Source organism: Ruditapes philippinarum, unplaced genomic scaffold, assembly GCF_026571515.1.
Source record: "Ruditapes philippinarum isolate M1 unplaced genomic scaffold, ASM2657151v2 ctg1222_1_1_1_1, whole genome shotgun sequence".
In the NCBI taxonomy this organism is placed as follows: Eukaryota; Metazoa; Mollusca; class Bivalvia; order Venerida; family Veneridae; genus Ruditapes; species Ruditapes philippinarum.
The window spans coordinates 445,622-461,793 of record NW_026864020.1 but is presented as its reverse complement, the minus strand read 5'-3'; the positions used below and the strand labels follow the sequence as shown (position 1 = coordinate 461,793).

Genomic DNA, 16,172 nt, shown 5'->3' with positions numbered 1-16,172 from the left:
ATAACGAGTAAAGTAAAACCAATGCACTTTACCTTAACATTCGAGGTCTATAATGTTTCAAAATGACTGACACATTCCATGAAACATGAAGTCAAACTACTTTATTCCGATGACATTTTCATTTTACATAACAACTAGGTTTTGACGGAAATTGATTGTAAACCTTCCTGACTGCGAAACGTATAAATTTGGATCAAGGACACACACTTAAACTTCTATATTAAGGCGACGTGTAAATGTGTGAAACATTTGATACATTAAATGAAAGTACAAACATTTAAACAGATCACTAAAATGTGAAAGAGCCAGCGTCAAGAAGGGTTGAGGTCGGTTAGTGAGGCAAACTTATGAATGCACATTGTCCCTACTTGCTTTGACGCAAATTCACGTATGATTGAAATACACCCATTTAGCACCCATTCACACCGTAAGACAATACTTTGAGGTGGGATTCTTTAGGAAAATGCTTGAAAATTGTTATTTCTGCTAAAAAAAACATTACTCTGCTGAAACAAATACAAATGTAACATAACAGAAAAATTCTATTTTGTACGTGCTGTTAAATTACATATCGCAGCAGGAATATAAATCACAAAGATAAAAGATTGTAAAATACCAGTACCTCTATCTCTCCTAAATATGTTGCAACACATAGCGATATTATCAAAAGAAGTATTATAAATTTAATGTAAATACACTTTTCGACCTTTATAAAGAGCAGAGGTGAATATTTTGAATACCCCAATTCACACATAAATGCCGCTTCTACTACGATCAAAGCGGGGTCGAAACCAAGGCTGATCGTGACAAATCGCAGGAGAAACGTAGTGGAGTCTTCATAAGCGCAATATGATCGCGATAAGGTATTTATGATCTGGAAGCTTTACGTCCTCGCCAGGGTTATTTTGAACATGCTCAAAACAAGCGTAGCAGGATTATGGCCAAAACAAATTGCAGTAAAGTCGTAAAAAATTGCACCGTGTTTTCATAGCGCTGATATTTGACCAAAGGGCGGCACTATTGAAGAAACACCAGAAGGAATTGGTGTCTTTCGTTAGGTGTTCTCGCAGCAGTGTGTCATAGTGTACACAACTGGAGACTCCTATCTGCAAATAGCCATGACCGTATCTTCTGGGCCTTCTTCTGCACCTCCGCCTGTTAACGATCTGTGTAATTTCAATTTCATCTTGTTGAAGTAACGCCAGATGAATCAGATCAGCATATTTACGTCCGGTCATATTTGAAGTTAGGAACGAAGTGAAAAATAATATTTCAAACCTAAGAAATATATATAGGTCACTGTCTTCCCCCACCCTGCTTTTTCACCAGACCTAGCCCCCTGTGACTCTTTCTTTTCCCCAAACAAAATTAAAATTTCACTTGTCTGGAAAAATATACAACTCAAGAAATGCACTTGGCTCTGCCATTTACCTGTTTCTTATGAATATACCCATTGAAGAGTACAAAAACTGTTTCAAAAAGTGGATGATCGGCAACGTGCAATAGGATAATAGGATAGAAGGGGAGTAGTTTTAGGCGCAGGGCAAGTTAAAATGATAATAACGACTTATATCAAAGAGAAAACACAAAAGTAACATTAATTTTGGATCATCCTTCGTATGCATTTTTGTATGGTTGTATGTACTTATTTATTGCACACTTAATGGGTCTGAAAATGAATCATATTTATTCGAATAATTTGAATCATGGGATATTACAACAATTTAACACACAATATTTCATTAGCCAACTCAAATCAAAATTGCTGCATCATTATTTTTACGTTTACATGGTACGCATATAGCCTAAATATAAAGACTTAGATAAAATATTGCCCTTACTGAATTATGTCCTTTATATTTTGTATCAGTAATCATTTAAATCTTGATATTTTGATGTGCATTACATGTTATGTTTAGAATAGTTACAAAAACATGTATTATTTCAAAAGGCAGGGCTTGTTTGTTTAAAGGCACCTAGGTATTTTTACCATTCCGTTTGAAAATCGCATTACGATTTTACACTGACTTTAAACCTCACCAAAATGATAAAATAGTTTTCATTTTTCCATAGTTATGGAAAACTAATTTTATGTAACGTTGTAATTTAAATTATACTTTATAAACGTCCATTAGTATGAGAGTGACAAAAATAATAGAATAAGATTAAATGCAAACACTTACAAAAATGATGGTTAAAACAGCAGTCAATCGTTTTAGCTGATCTTTTAGTTGAATTATAATTTGTTATAAGCAAATAAGATCGATATGGCATATTCCGTTGCGTAAAATTAATTTGAAAAGTAAAACTGATTGTTTCAAAAAGGATTATTTTAACACAATATTATGGGTATTTCAAATTGTCTTTCCTTATCATTTTCTACTGTGATATTAATTGTCAACAGTGATGACGATCAATGGAGAGGATAAGCACAATAAACAATTTATACATATCTTTCTCTCTGGAAATAAATTAAAGTTCTAATAAAATCTTAAGTTCATAAAATAGTAAAATTACAATAACTTACTTTTTGACGAGTTAAGCCAAAGAACCCACTGATTCAATTGTTTATTTTCCTGAAAATGGTGTTTCAGAATGTTTGCTGTTGAGTAATGCCTTTGAACTATTCCCGTCAGCTGACTTTTAGTTAACGATTTAGGTGCTCCATCGACAATTATGCAATGTTCCACCAATGATTGTGTTGAAGACATGTTGGATAATCATTAACTAGTCATCTCACTAAACTCTCCTTTTAAAATTGTTTTTGGACTGAGGGACAGGTAATCGAGACGTGCTAGAAATCTATTGGTTTGATGGTTTATCACGTGTTTAATATTGGTAGGTCAGATAGATTTACGCCTTCTTAAATTGTGACATATTTGTTTTATGCTATTAGAAGCGGTTATCTTTGTTCTTGTTTTACGTTAAAAAGAATTTTACTTTTTCAATTCCAATCCAATTGGTAAATGCATGGACGATTTAAAAATTCGATTTTATTAAGAAACTGTTCTAGTACATTAACGAGTTTAGTATTCAAACTCAATCAAATACTATGTAAAACGTTTTTCAGTTCATTTAAAATACCTACTTTAATTCGTTCTTTATTTTTTCCTTTGTAACAAGATCTGCGTGCAATAACTTCTGCATATAAGCACAATCAGATTAATTTATTTATAAATATGGTAAGAGAACGAAAGCAACTTGCAGTTTGATAAATTTATCAATACTGACTTTAAACAATAACAAAAGACCCTCAAACATAAATAGTTCCGTATCGTGATTTATCATTTATATGAAACATGACTTTATTTAAACAATATTGAATGCCTGCAGCTGCAGATGTTAAAAAAATCACCGCTAAATTTACTATCTAAGATTTGCTTTGTTTGTTTAACCTTTTAAAATGGACCTTTTCAATCATTCTTATCAGACATTTTAGGTCAGATAATATACATATATATTTTTAGTTATATCTAAGTAAAAACAGTAGTTAGATGTAGTATTGAAAACAACCGTTTTTACACGACCATGTAAAATGTAAAATATAATAAACAAGATCAACAAGAAAAGGCGGCGTTTAATAAACGCAACCCCAACACGATCCAGCAATAAGAGCCAGTGGCAAGGAGCCAAGGAGGAAGACAAGTTTATAAAGAATTTACAATACAGCATTATTTCTATGTAAAGGAACAATCCGTGTATATACAATGTTACTTATAAAAACGTCTCGTTTATCCATTGTAAAGTGGGTGTTAAAAGCATACATAAGAAGTTTTTGTCTATCATATCGATAATTCTATCAAGAAAACATTTAGTAAGAATATGTATGAAAATCTAAGTAAAAAACTGGGTAAATATTGATTTTCTATTAATTACGTACACACACAAAAAATGCACGTTTGCTCTAACATCATTGTTTTCATCATGAACTTTATGTAAATAACTAAGACAGTATTACTGATTCATTTTAAACTATATCTGCGTGAACGATTCTTGATACACTATAAAGAAATGCAGATTGTTGATGTTCTAATAAACATAATTTAACAATTTTTAAAAGACAATGTTAACATTAACGTAGGTGAAGACCTAGAAGGGACTTATAAGCACACTTCACCAGAAAAAAAACTCGGGCAAAAGTATTATCCGTGACAAGTATTTTTTACAACAAAATTACATAAAAACTGAGATTGAGTCTGTGCATGAGAGTTAATGAAAAGATGCAACATCCCTTACGCTCTCTAACACAGGTTTTAGCGGTTTTCAATTTAATGTTCAACCTTTAAAGTGCTAGAACCAATGGTCCCGTAGGACCAGAAAAATATTGCAATAATGAAGTTCTCATTAAAACACGCAAAAGTAAAAACAAATCTTAGCTCTAAAAGCTGAATAAATGAAAACAAGGATTTAAGTATCATTTTAACCTAAATTTCAGTATGTTGACATTTACTGATTACAATACGTTATTATAATGCTTAATCTGTAATACATGTGCAGAGGTTGACACAATTATTTGACAAATTAAGATATCTTACTGAGCATCTGAAATCGTTTACCTGTTAAATTTCTTAAACGGATTTGCTCAGCTCCCATTGTTGGACCTGATAATTATCATTTCTCTGGTACTTAAAGATGACAATACTGATGGCGACGGGTAAGGGTTAAGAGATCTCTGGAGTATAAAATAATTCAGAATGGCAGACCCGACATTTATTATCATGTACTTCAGATTATCTTACAATGGCCATGTCGTATCTGTCTCCCTTATAACGGCAGCTATTTGATTAAATACAGTGTTTTATGTAGTGCTCTTTGTAGTATCATGTGTTTTTTTAATATATGCATACACATGGCATTTCAGAAACACCAAAAATCAAAAAGTGTTACAAAACAAACTCAACACAATCTTTAAAAAAAATCAGTAATAGTGTCAGTGATTATATTTTGAGTGTACTTGAAGTGTTGCAAATTATGTATTTACTTTATATGATAGGTAATACATCAAAAATGTTAAAGAAAATAGACTTCATGGTATAGCAGTATCCGATTGTTGCAAAACAAGCATATTCTTTAAAAACGGATATTTCCCTTTTCAGCTTTATTCTATTCGAGGGCTCTACAAAGGAAGTGTCGAGGTTTTTTTTAAAAAAGATCACCAAAATGTGAGTCACCGTTGAATGTGGATAGAGAAACTTATTAATCATGGCTTGTAAAGTCAGTTGAACATGTTAAAAGTGTTGAAATATGGGCTTACACAAAAGCACGAGGAAAATCTGCCAAAATGTTTATAATGATATCTTTTCAAGTATGAACTGAGCAAGATGCGTGTAAGTCTATTCGAAAAGCTACATAGGTGGGTTTGTATGGTATGTTTTTTTAATATGCCATGCATTAAATGTCTGTTTGATTAACTAAAACATTTCAGATGTGAATATATGAGTAGAAATAAACAACTGGTCAAGTCTCAAAATATGTACAGGGCCAGTTTATATCGTCAACAACTAAAATAACTTCAAACTTGGCATATTAACAACATCATTGCATATAACCAAAAAACTTTCTTCGGTTTTTAATGTGACAAGAACTGAATGTCTTCCCTAATCATACAAAATGTTCATGACAGTTCCGACGTTATTGAAATGACTCTTTACCAGTTCGATATTTTCTTCACAAACAATTTCTGATGATCCCCGTACTTCTACTGTACGTGCTAATTCTGGTTGATAAAAAACAACTGCAGCATTTCAATGTTGTGTCTACTAAGTAGCAGTGCACATGTTGTATGTGTAATTATTAAAAAAGTTAAGAAACATAAATTACTTTCAAATACTATGTGTTTTTTCCTAGTCAAGTTGATATTCAATATTATGGCAAAATATTTGCAATCAAAGCAATTCGTATTGAATGCGAAATATTTGTCAATCAATAAATATTGCATTTCAACACGTTACATTAAATGAGTTAAATGGACATGATGGTATTTCTTAAAAAACAAACATATTCTTTCGGATGTTACAGTAAAATAATAAGTCTCGTGCTATTGTGATTTACACCTTGTGCGTTTTAAACCAATTTATGCCTGTAATTGTGTATTCGATTTCTGTGTCAGTTGCTCTAGAGGCTAAAAAATATAACTACTAACTGTCATCCGGATAGGTTTCGGGACTATCAATAAGCGTACACGTATTATTAATTATATGTATATTATAAGGTATATTTTCGGTAACTTTTGTTTCGTCTCCACTCGGAGGATTAGATTTTGACAATCTTCTTTATCTACAGCATTTTTTACATGTCCAGAAAATCATCAAAAGTATAGAAAAAATAAAAATCCCTAAAGAAAGTCAAAACAACAAATTGATAATGTTGCAGGCTCGGTTTGATTGAGCCTGTTCATGGATGGTACAGTCAAGTACAAACTACCTACTTTCTAGCTTTAGAAAATCGCCATATGACTATACTGTGTTGGTGCGACGTAAAACCCAAGAACAACATAAACCAGATATATTTTGTATTAACGTATAGATATGCACGTCAGACATGTATCTATAATACCCGAAATATAAAGAAATCAAATGTTAAAGAGCCGTGAAAGAATGAAAGTTTCCTGTGTTTTCAGCAATCATTTTCCGCAGCATCTGTTTAACATCTTCAATTAAAAAAAGAACAAAATAGAAGAAAATTTATTGTTAGTCTAGTACTAAATAGAAACACTTATCGACATAATAGCATAACTAAATGTTCATGGCAATATAACAGGTTTTCATATAACCGTATAATCAGGCATAAAATATAGGAATACTGCTGACTGTATGTCAACTTCATATCATCCATGTTTGACAAAATTTACTGTGTTATATAGTAATTAATAGAATGACTTTTTGTGTGCAACAACAACTAGCTTAATACACAAATCAAAAAAAATATATCAAGGTACGATAAAAACGTACATTGAAACATACTGATAACTCTTTTACAACATGTGCAACAGAAAGCATGTGAGATACAAATATGACAAGCTATTGGATCTTTGTACTCTTATAACAATAACTATTCAATCACAGACACTGTCATGTAGATGTAAAAAGTTACGTTCATAGAATACGTGGAGCTATTTTAAGAATTACCTCTTATTTCAACTGCTAGAGAATCAACCATTAACTGTAGTTGAAACATCTTCAAACATTCCGGTGAGTTTGTCCAGTTCCGTTTGAATCTTGTCATTATATTAACGAAACTCTTTTAATGGTTCTGTAGCTACCTGTATATCATTAGGATCTTCTGCAAATAAATATCTTTAAAGTTATAAAGTTTTTGATATTTATCGTGAAATGACTGTCTTAACCATTACTCACATTTTTAAGAACAGCAGCAAGTTCTTTTCTGCCATCATCATGCATTTTTATTATCAGTCAGTAAGTTTTCTATAGGTTTGCTGGTTTTATTTGCTTCCCTTACAAGCATTTCTCTCAGCACAAGTTTCCCTCATTCACCAAGAAGAAGAATTTAGCAAACATGTCCCTTGTTTCTAATTGTATACATGTTAAGCATTTTTTTAAAAAATACAATAGCTGGGAGTAAGTCTAAAGGTCTTGACAAATAGCAAGAGAGATGTTTGATGTTCAGAAATTTGTATAAAACGTTTGCAGTCATGATCTCTAACAAGAGAGATGTTTGCTTTGTATTGACATTTATGAAATGAGTTGAGCTCAATATAAGACATTTTGATTCACACCATGTATATAATGATGATTTTAAATCGTATTTTCTTTTCAGAAATAGTTGATGCTTAATAAGTAGACTCAACCTTTATCAAGTAAGTATACTTCTACTTGTATTTTATTCAAATTTATTACTGTGACCTTTGTATCTGGCCATCAGACACATCTGCACATTGTCTTTTATTTCACATAGTGAAATATGACTGACCCCCAAATTCACCAGAAACTACTGCATTATGGAAAATTTCAGTTGTCCTTCCGTTCCTACTATTTAGTGTTGTAGTAATGCGGTGGCATAGCATTTTTTCACATTATCCTATGCTAACTAATGCTTGAATCAAGCGAATAATTGACCGATTTGGCCGTGGTGTATCAATATCTTGTAACCCAATAGTGTTTTTCAATATTAAGTTTATCTCATCCCTTTTATCGTTCGACAATGCTCATATTATTATTTTTGATGTAATCATGTAGAATCAAATAGCTTGCGGTACCTTGTCGGCTTTAGATGTAACGGCTGCGTTCAGTTTCCCTTTTGTAATGCTTCATTTCATGTGTTACACATGCGAGCTTAAAATGTTTCTTATTCCATCATCTTTATCTGATATAAACAAAACGAAAGTGAAACATTGATTAAGCACTGGTTATAGTTCAAAATATGTTCAAACAGCTTTAATGAGCAAAATGTAATGTAATATAAACAAGTACGCTAGACAATGAATAAAGTTGAGATTAACTTAACATGTAAAAGATGAAAAGATTACTCAGCGTGACACCCTAATTTATAAATGGACAATATAGAAACAGCTTATAATAGGTTATAGAAAAGACACATACAAACTATTAATTTCTCGTAAAATGCAGAAAATATATAAGGCCTTGCTCACTTTGAAAATTTTTCCCTTGAAAGAACGTGTATACTCAACGGGCAGATAACTCGAAACCGAACCTATTATCCAATTGTTTTCGCTTAAGTTGTTTCTAATATCATATTCTTCTTTTCTTTCTTTTAATTTTACAGTTTCCATTCTGCCAAAATATCTTTTTGTTACTAAGAATAACCACTACAATTGAAAATTATTTGGTTGTTTGTCATGGAATGTCCTACAGCGTCCGTTCCTATTGTAGATGGTTGAAATGATGCTAATATGTCTGTCATTTTGTGACTACAATTCGAAGCTGTACTTAGTTTTGTTAAATATGCACGCTGGAAGATGTTTAGTGTTCGATATAGTTTTGTTTGGAAGTTTGACTATGATAAAAAGAATTTGTCAACTATATCAGAGCCAAATGTTAAATTGTTAATGTCGTAAACCTATCTTTCTTGTCGCTGTTGATGATCTATACATCCGAAGATGATTTTTTTATCAGCCGTAACCAAACATGTATGTAATATTACTGAGATAGAATGAAATAATGTGTGTTTCTGTCTATAACACAGAAATTTCAATAATATTAAGATGAACGCATCACTGTAGAATTATTAAGCATTTGGAAAAATTTTATTCGTCTGGATTATTGTTATGTTAAAGCCAGTTTTGTTTGCGTTAAGAAGTATCATTTTATAATCACGATATTTGTATGTAATGCGACATTGAAAAAAACAAATGAATCAAAAAGTGTTATACACTGCTTTACATTTCAGTTAATGGATATTTTAGCTCATCTCAATGCATCTTAATCTTACTTTTGTAAACAATTGTTTGTTTTATTGCGTAACGGATTTGAAGAAAATTAAAGTATCCATGCTAAATGATTAATGAAACATTACCCGGTGTAACTTTATCTTTTTTAAATGACATCACACGAAAGCAACCAAATCTGATTTCTTAAGTTGTTTTGAATGGTCTCTTGTAATATTTAAATGATTTAACAATAAAGCATTTCATGAAATTTCTAAAATTGCAAATTCTTTTTTCAAAATCTTTTTATCAAAAAGATTCATGTTGCGGGGAAATTGGTAGTTTTGTTTAACAACCATAAAATCACAAAATTAATTGTTATTTTAGAATATAAGAAACATACAAAAACGAGGAACGTGTATGCATGATGTTTTCAACATATGAAAATACAAATCAACATAACTTTGAATTATTTTCTACCTTACAGAGGAAAAGTCGGTGGTTTTACCTTTTACCCCATCACCTTTTACCCCATGAGCATATTGTGAATGAGCATAACGTGAAAAATGGCCGTTTTCATTGAAAAGCCTCCTGTTACAAGTTCAAACTGATATGAAACTATGAAAAATACTTTAATAATGATGAAACTTGGCACAAATGTTGACTGGACCATAGCCTCTGTAACAGCATGCTCAATCGTAAATTCCCTGTTACCACGACAACAGGGAACGTCTCAAAATTGCAAAAAAAAACTATTTTGCATTGTTCTTTTTTCCATCAAAACTGATTTCAAAGTGCTGCAACTTCTCAATGAATTGAGATAGAGTAAAAGGCTTTTCAGAGTCGGTTTCTAGTTTCTCTGAGATCGACCTGAGGACATTTTTACCCTGTCACATTTCCAAAATTTTCTTGGCGATGAGGGGGATTACTGCCCCCTTATAAAACCCCAAACAGAAGGGGGCACATCCCCCTGATGTACCATTTTCATGGAGGGGCGCCGAGAAAAGTGGTCACTTTGTAACAACAGTGTTTGGGTCCTAGATAGGGCATTTTTTTCACTGTTTGAGGCCTCAAAAAATGGGGGGGGGGGCAGAAAGCCGCCAAATTACGTCTATATGAGGTAAAAGGTTAAAGGGTGCATGCTCGAGCCTGAAACATTGCATTAAGGGGCACCAACCAATGCCACGAGCAATGCCGCTGTTGATTTAACAGTTTTTCATGGCTTAAACTACAACCAATATAATGATCAAATAACACAGAGAATAACGAAAAGGTAAGTTTATAATGATCTAGTTTGTTAAGGTATTAAGTAATAATTTTCATATATCTACCGTGTACCTTCAATGATTATTTGAATACATATGAGAAAAAAAGGCAGTGATAAAATAAGCAAACACAAATGTTCTACGAAAGAATTTTATTAGCAGATTAATACATAATATTCAAATGTACAAAATGTGTATTTTTCCATATCGACGATAAGAATCTTGAAGCATGTACATCTCTTTAAAACATACATTTATGTTGATTTTTTTTTTTTATTTTGATACAAACTACTCGAAACATTTTATTCATTACTACATTTTTCTTTATCCAGAACATCATAATTTTGATAGAAGTAAAAAGTCCTGGTAGTCTGATTCAATTTTTTCTTAAATTAACTGTATTAATGAAGTTTCTATTGAGGTAAAACTATAAAAAACAGCATTCCAAATTTTACAACGTGTTTGCATAAACCTCGGTATGTGACACCCTAATTTACAAACATGTTTGCATCAATTGCGACAGTCACACAATATTATACAACCTCGGTAGTGACAACATGTCACATACATGTTTACACAAACCTCGGTAAGGACAACATAATTTACATATATGTTTGCATCAACATCTGTAGTAACAATATATTTTACATACATATTTTCATAAACCTCGGTAGTGACAATATATTTTACAAACATGTTTTCATAAACCTCTGGAGTGACAACATATTTTACATACATGTTTGCATCAACCTCGGTAGTGTCAACATTTTAAACATATAAGTTTTCTTAAACCTCAATAGTGACAACACATTTTACAGGATGATTTTATCAAAACTAATATAAGTCACGTAATTGGCTGTATGAAACTTATCAATTGTTAAACTTACTTGATTCATCGTATGAAAAGATCACAATACTTAAATATTTAGATAATTAAAAATACATCAAGTAAAAGTAACTACTAAAATATTAAAGTCAAAGACAAGATGACATGTTAGATATTTTAAAACACAATATCAAGATAAATGAATCGTTGCAATTTATGTTTTTTCTTCCTTTCAAACATTTCTTATTTCATAATTTCTAAAATATCACTTTATTGTGTTTCCGAGTATGTACAAGCTTATGGTTTTCAAATTTCGTCTTCGCCACCATATCTCCGTATAATTTCCATTACCTTTTAAATACAAACAATCACAAATTTGAATATATATGTATCAAACAGATAATCTGTGTGCACTGCAAAACTACTGAGAAATAAATGTCTGTATATGTAGTACATTTAAGCAAAGTATAACTTTTGTACATAAAAGATACAAAAAATAACCATTAATAGCCACGCATATGATAAAAACACATGTGGCAAACGAATTCCAAACCTTATTACTTTTTTATAAACAATAAACTATGAGTTTCTAAGCGTAAGATTAAATAAATGAATCACATAAAACTTTTTCTATTCAATTATCACATTCTGATTTTCTGGAAAAAAGTCTCGATGTATACTTATTGGTTAACTTCATTTAGAGTGAAAAAATGAGTTTCCTAAAATTTGACTGAGAAACTAAAGTATTTGCATTTAAATATTGACCTACAAATAGTTGTAATAGAACGGCCATCATTCTATAAATCATAGCAGGAGATGGTTTTCAGTAAAAGCTAAAATTATCTTCTGTAGCCTTATGATTTTTTTTTGGGTTCCAATCGAATGAATAATTCTCAAAATGCCTTGGACGAAAATTTTTTCTTTACTTATTGTAAATGTATAATTATAGACTTGCTACTTTAATGCCTGCTTCAAAAATAGAAGAAATGACATATAACTGTATTCTAAATAATACAAAAAAACATTGTTAATACGCGCAATTTTTAAATGATAAGGTTCAGAATGCTTGCAAAATATTATTTGGTAACACTGTTTTCATTTCAAACTGAAATGTTGTCTAGACATATATACCAGTTACATGTACATGAAACACCCATTAAAAATACGCATTAAGAATTGTTCATATAATACAACATACTATGACAATATCCCAGCAAATATTAATTATAAGAAAATATTCTATAATGGTTTAATGTTTTGTAAAAAGATAAACATTTTATTTTCTCGGCAGTCTCTTTATAATCCGATCTTTATTTGGTTGGTTGGTAATATGCATAATATATGACGTCCCCATTAATGCGGGATCACAAATCAATAGAAACAAGAAGTTAATTTCTTTTATCACACACCCGTGCCGAATTTGCGACTCCGTAAATATGGTATTGCACGGCCGTGCATATATTTTGACGTGACGTCATTAGCGTTATACAAACTTAGTGTAAAGACGCGCTAAATGTTAGCGTTAAACTATAGGCGCGTCAATGAAAAATGACTCTCATTTCACGTGAAACGGTCTTTATTTGGGTATGTGATAAATAGAATATTAAATTCGTGTAAGTTCAATACTGAATTTATTGCACTCGTTGAATAAACTAATATTATGCTCGCCAGAGGCTCGCATAATATATTTTTATTCAACTCGTGCAATAAATTCAGTATTGAACTTACACTCATTCAATATCCTCTATATTGCATTACCCTTAAAGGTATATGCAATGGCAACGTGAATTCACATGATGAATAAAGAAATGCTCAGACTGACTTATTATGCCATATTCTTGCAAAGAAACTGCGCACGCATGTATACATAAACGGGGAAGAAAACATGTCTTAACGGATATTTCCGTACAATATAAAAACAGCTTAATAAAGCAATTCAATGATAAGTTGATTATAAAGACATAACTGTCAAATAAATTAGCACAAGCAATGATTTCTTTATACCAAATATATATCCCAAAATGCGAATCACACTTGTTACCTTTATGCAAGAAAGGCGCTAATGTACCGTGCACTAACATCTGCAGGAATCCTCTATAATTATATTGTTTTGAGTGTGACTAGCTTTTTATTGCAAGTTTGATTAAAATTAATATGCTATTTTACTATCTTACAAATTCGTCTCAAAAAAGGTAGATAAACCCTGATATTATTTTTATCATTTTGCTTCAGATTTATTTTGTCGGCTAGCTTGCAATGATGTTAGTACATGCTTATAATACATTAAGAAAAGTTAATGAAATTTATTAATATAACCCCTATTTGTACGACTGATATCTTAGCTATTGCGACAAAATTAATTGAGAACATACCAGTTAAAATCAACACTATATTAAGATTTTCAGCAATCGAATAAATGGTGTAGAGGAAAATCAGTGACGCCCTGCGTACTAAATTTTTTTTTAATTTTAAAATCTCATTTTACAAATACTGAATTAGCTTATAGGCATTCTATTTATATGTCAAACTTGTAAATAGACAGCTACAATTTTAAATAAATCTAAATATTGCTCCCTGGTGTGTACCTATTTGATTCAAACGTAGCAAGCTTGTAGTTATGATAGCGTTTTTAATTGATCGTATCAAGAAGTATAATGATCTTGTATCTCAACAAAAACATAAATCAATAATAACAACAAAATCATAAATCTATAAGAACAACAAGATCATAGAACAAAAATAACAACAACTACATAATTCAATTATAAAGTCAAAATTATCATCAACAATATAGTAAAAAAATAACATCTGCATATATATTTTAAAGCTGTCTGTTAACGGTTTAAAAATATTTTAACTTATATAAAAATTGGATTACTTGAAAAATGTTTGTAAAATCGATAAATGTTGTGCTACAACAAAAAAAGTTATTGAAAGTTACATATTAAGTACGGGAATCACATTATCTGTTTTTTATACATGCTTTTTGTGCATTTAATTACAGAACTCTTTTTAAACTGCTCAAATAGGAAAACAAAACAATATAAAAACAACTGCAGTGTGTACAATTTTATAAAATGTAACTGCAAAAGTAATAACGTAAGTTATAGTGTAACTCCATCGAAGCGTTATTGAATAAATAGAAACTAAGTAAAAACAAAATAAAGTTAGCTTCAATATTGTTTCTTAAAGATAAAATATTGTTTCTTTATAGGAAACCAATAGCGTCAATAGATTATATCACATTATACATGTACATCTTTTGTCTGTTAAGTGTTTCTTTTGCTACCATTGATAGATCATCATGTTTTAAGGTTATCTTTTATAAAAAAAATATCAGAAAATTCTATAGTTTTCATGATTTTTTACATTTTAAAGTAAATGAGATACTCGGGACAAGCTTGAGTATCGTGAAATATGATGAACATGGTTGGGTCTTTCATGTCGTTAGTCACGGAGTCGTAAAGTGCATGTGGTCCTCCATTGGGATTCGAAGGTGGGACTCTCATTCCACGTTCTCCTTTTGCATATACACCAGTCAACACTTTGCATAGGTACATTCTTTTTATTCCACTTGAATCCGCTGTTGAGTATGTGTTTTGACATGAATACTTTGCTTTTAAAGCAAAATAAACACCGTCACCATATACAGTAGCTAAAAAATACAAATGATAGAAACAGTAAACAGTACCACAGAGTTGCAAACTTTTAAAAAAGAACCGACACATAATCTATAGGGAATTTAAAACGGAAGACGTTGGTCGCGTTGCAAATGTTTTTGAGGTACCTCCAATGTCATGACAGAATTAAGGAACACAATATTCCTAAATGCATAAGACTTCAGCTACATCTGCTCAAGTTTCTTACATGTCCTACTTTGATAAGCTAAATAAATGGCCTTTCCAACATACGAGGTATGTTCAAAAAGTTCCAGGATTTTTGCTGTCATTTTTTACTTGGTTCACACCCTTAGTGAATATGAATCGAAAGAGTGCCTTTATTTTCAAAAGTAAAATTTACTTTTATTGTTAACTTTTATTTCCTTTACGAGTTATGTGCACTTTAATAACCATGGCAACGCAACATCGGCGCACGCCGAAATTTTCATATAATGCTTAAATATAAACAAATGATGAAACAAATTAAATGATTGTTTTATGAAGTTAAATACAAGTAGTCATCTATTAATATTTAAATGACATAAATCTGACTTTTGGCGTCGTTTGGACGTCGAATAGCTTAACAAACAAGTTTTGAGCAGCAGTAGACAGACGGGTAAGTTGGGAAGTATAAACCCCGTTTAAAAACTAGAAATTCGCTCTTTCGGAAATTTTTACCAATAAATGTGGTATACTCCTTTTTATTTTTATAAGGTGATTAAATTAACGAAAAACAATGAGTTGTCGAGCAAGTCTCTTGGTTTCAGGTCGCGCAAGCGATTCAAATACGGCAAATACATACTCACAGACAGAAAGGGCGACGAATAATTTTAGCGGGAAATTGTTGGGACGTTTGTAACGTCAATTGCAAAAGATCTACAGAAATTCAGGCATTATGACAGTTTTGCAAGACGTCCGACATGTTTAATTTCTGCATCGGGTCTATGCATTCAATTCTGACAAAACAATTTAATTTAATCAAAATAATATTTTATTTCATTCATCAGGATATATGCGTATTTACAATAAATACTTGTAGTTATTATTTGTATTTCCTGTATTTACCCTGGTCCGTTTGA

The 16,172-nt window shown here is 31.2% G+C and overlaps 2 protein-coding genes across 2 annotated transcripts in view; both read right to left on the bottom strand.

Annotated features, from left to right (window-relative positions):
• Positions 1 to 2,770, bottom strand: part of LOC132724120 (protein mono-ADP-ribosyltransferase PARP14-like) — a 34,955-nt gene extending 32,185 nt beyond the window's left edge. Inside the window, exon 1 of the mRNA XM_060708933.1 lies at positions 2,528 to 2,770. Coding sequence (XP_060564916.1) covers positions 2,528 to 2,711 — 184 coding nt within the window. The 5' untranslated portion in view covers positions 2,712 to 2,770. The remainder of the gene's footprint in view (positions 1 to 2,527) is intronic.
• A 7,975-nt stretch (positions 2,771 to 10,745) lies between these two features.
• Positions 10,746 to 16,172, bottom strand: part of LOC132724134 (protein mono-ADP-ribosyltransferase PARP14-like) — a 60,430-nt gene continuing 55,003 nt past the window's right edge. Inside the window, 1 exon segment of the mRNA XM_060708950.1 lies at positions 10,746 to 15,089. Within this exon segment, the coding sequence (XP_060564933.1) occupies positions 14,800 to 15,089 (290 nt within the window). The 3' untranslated portion in view covers positions 10,746 to 14,799.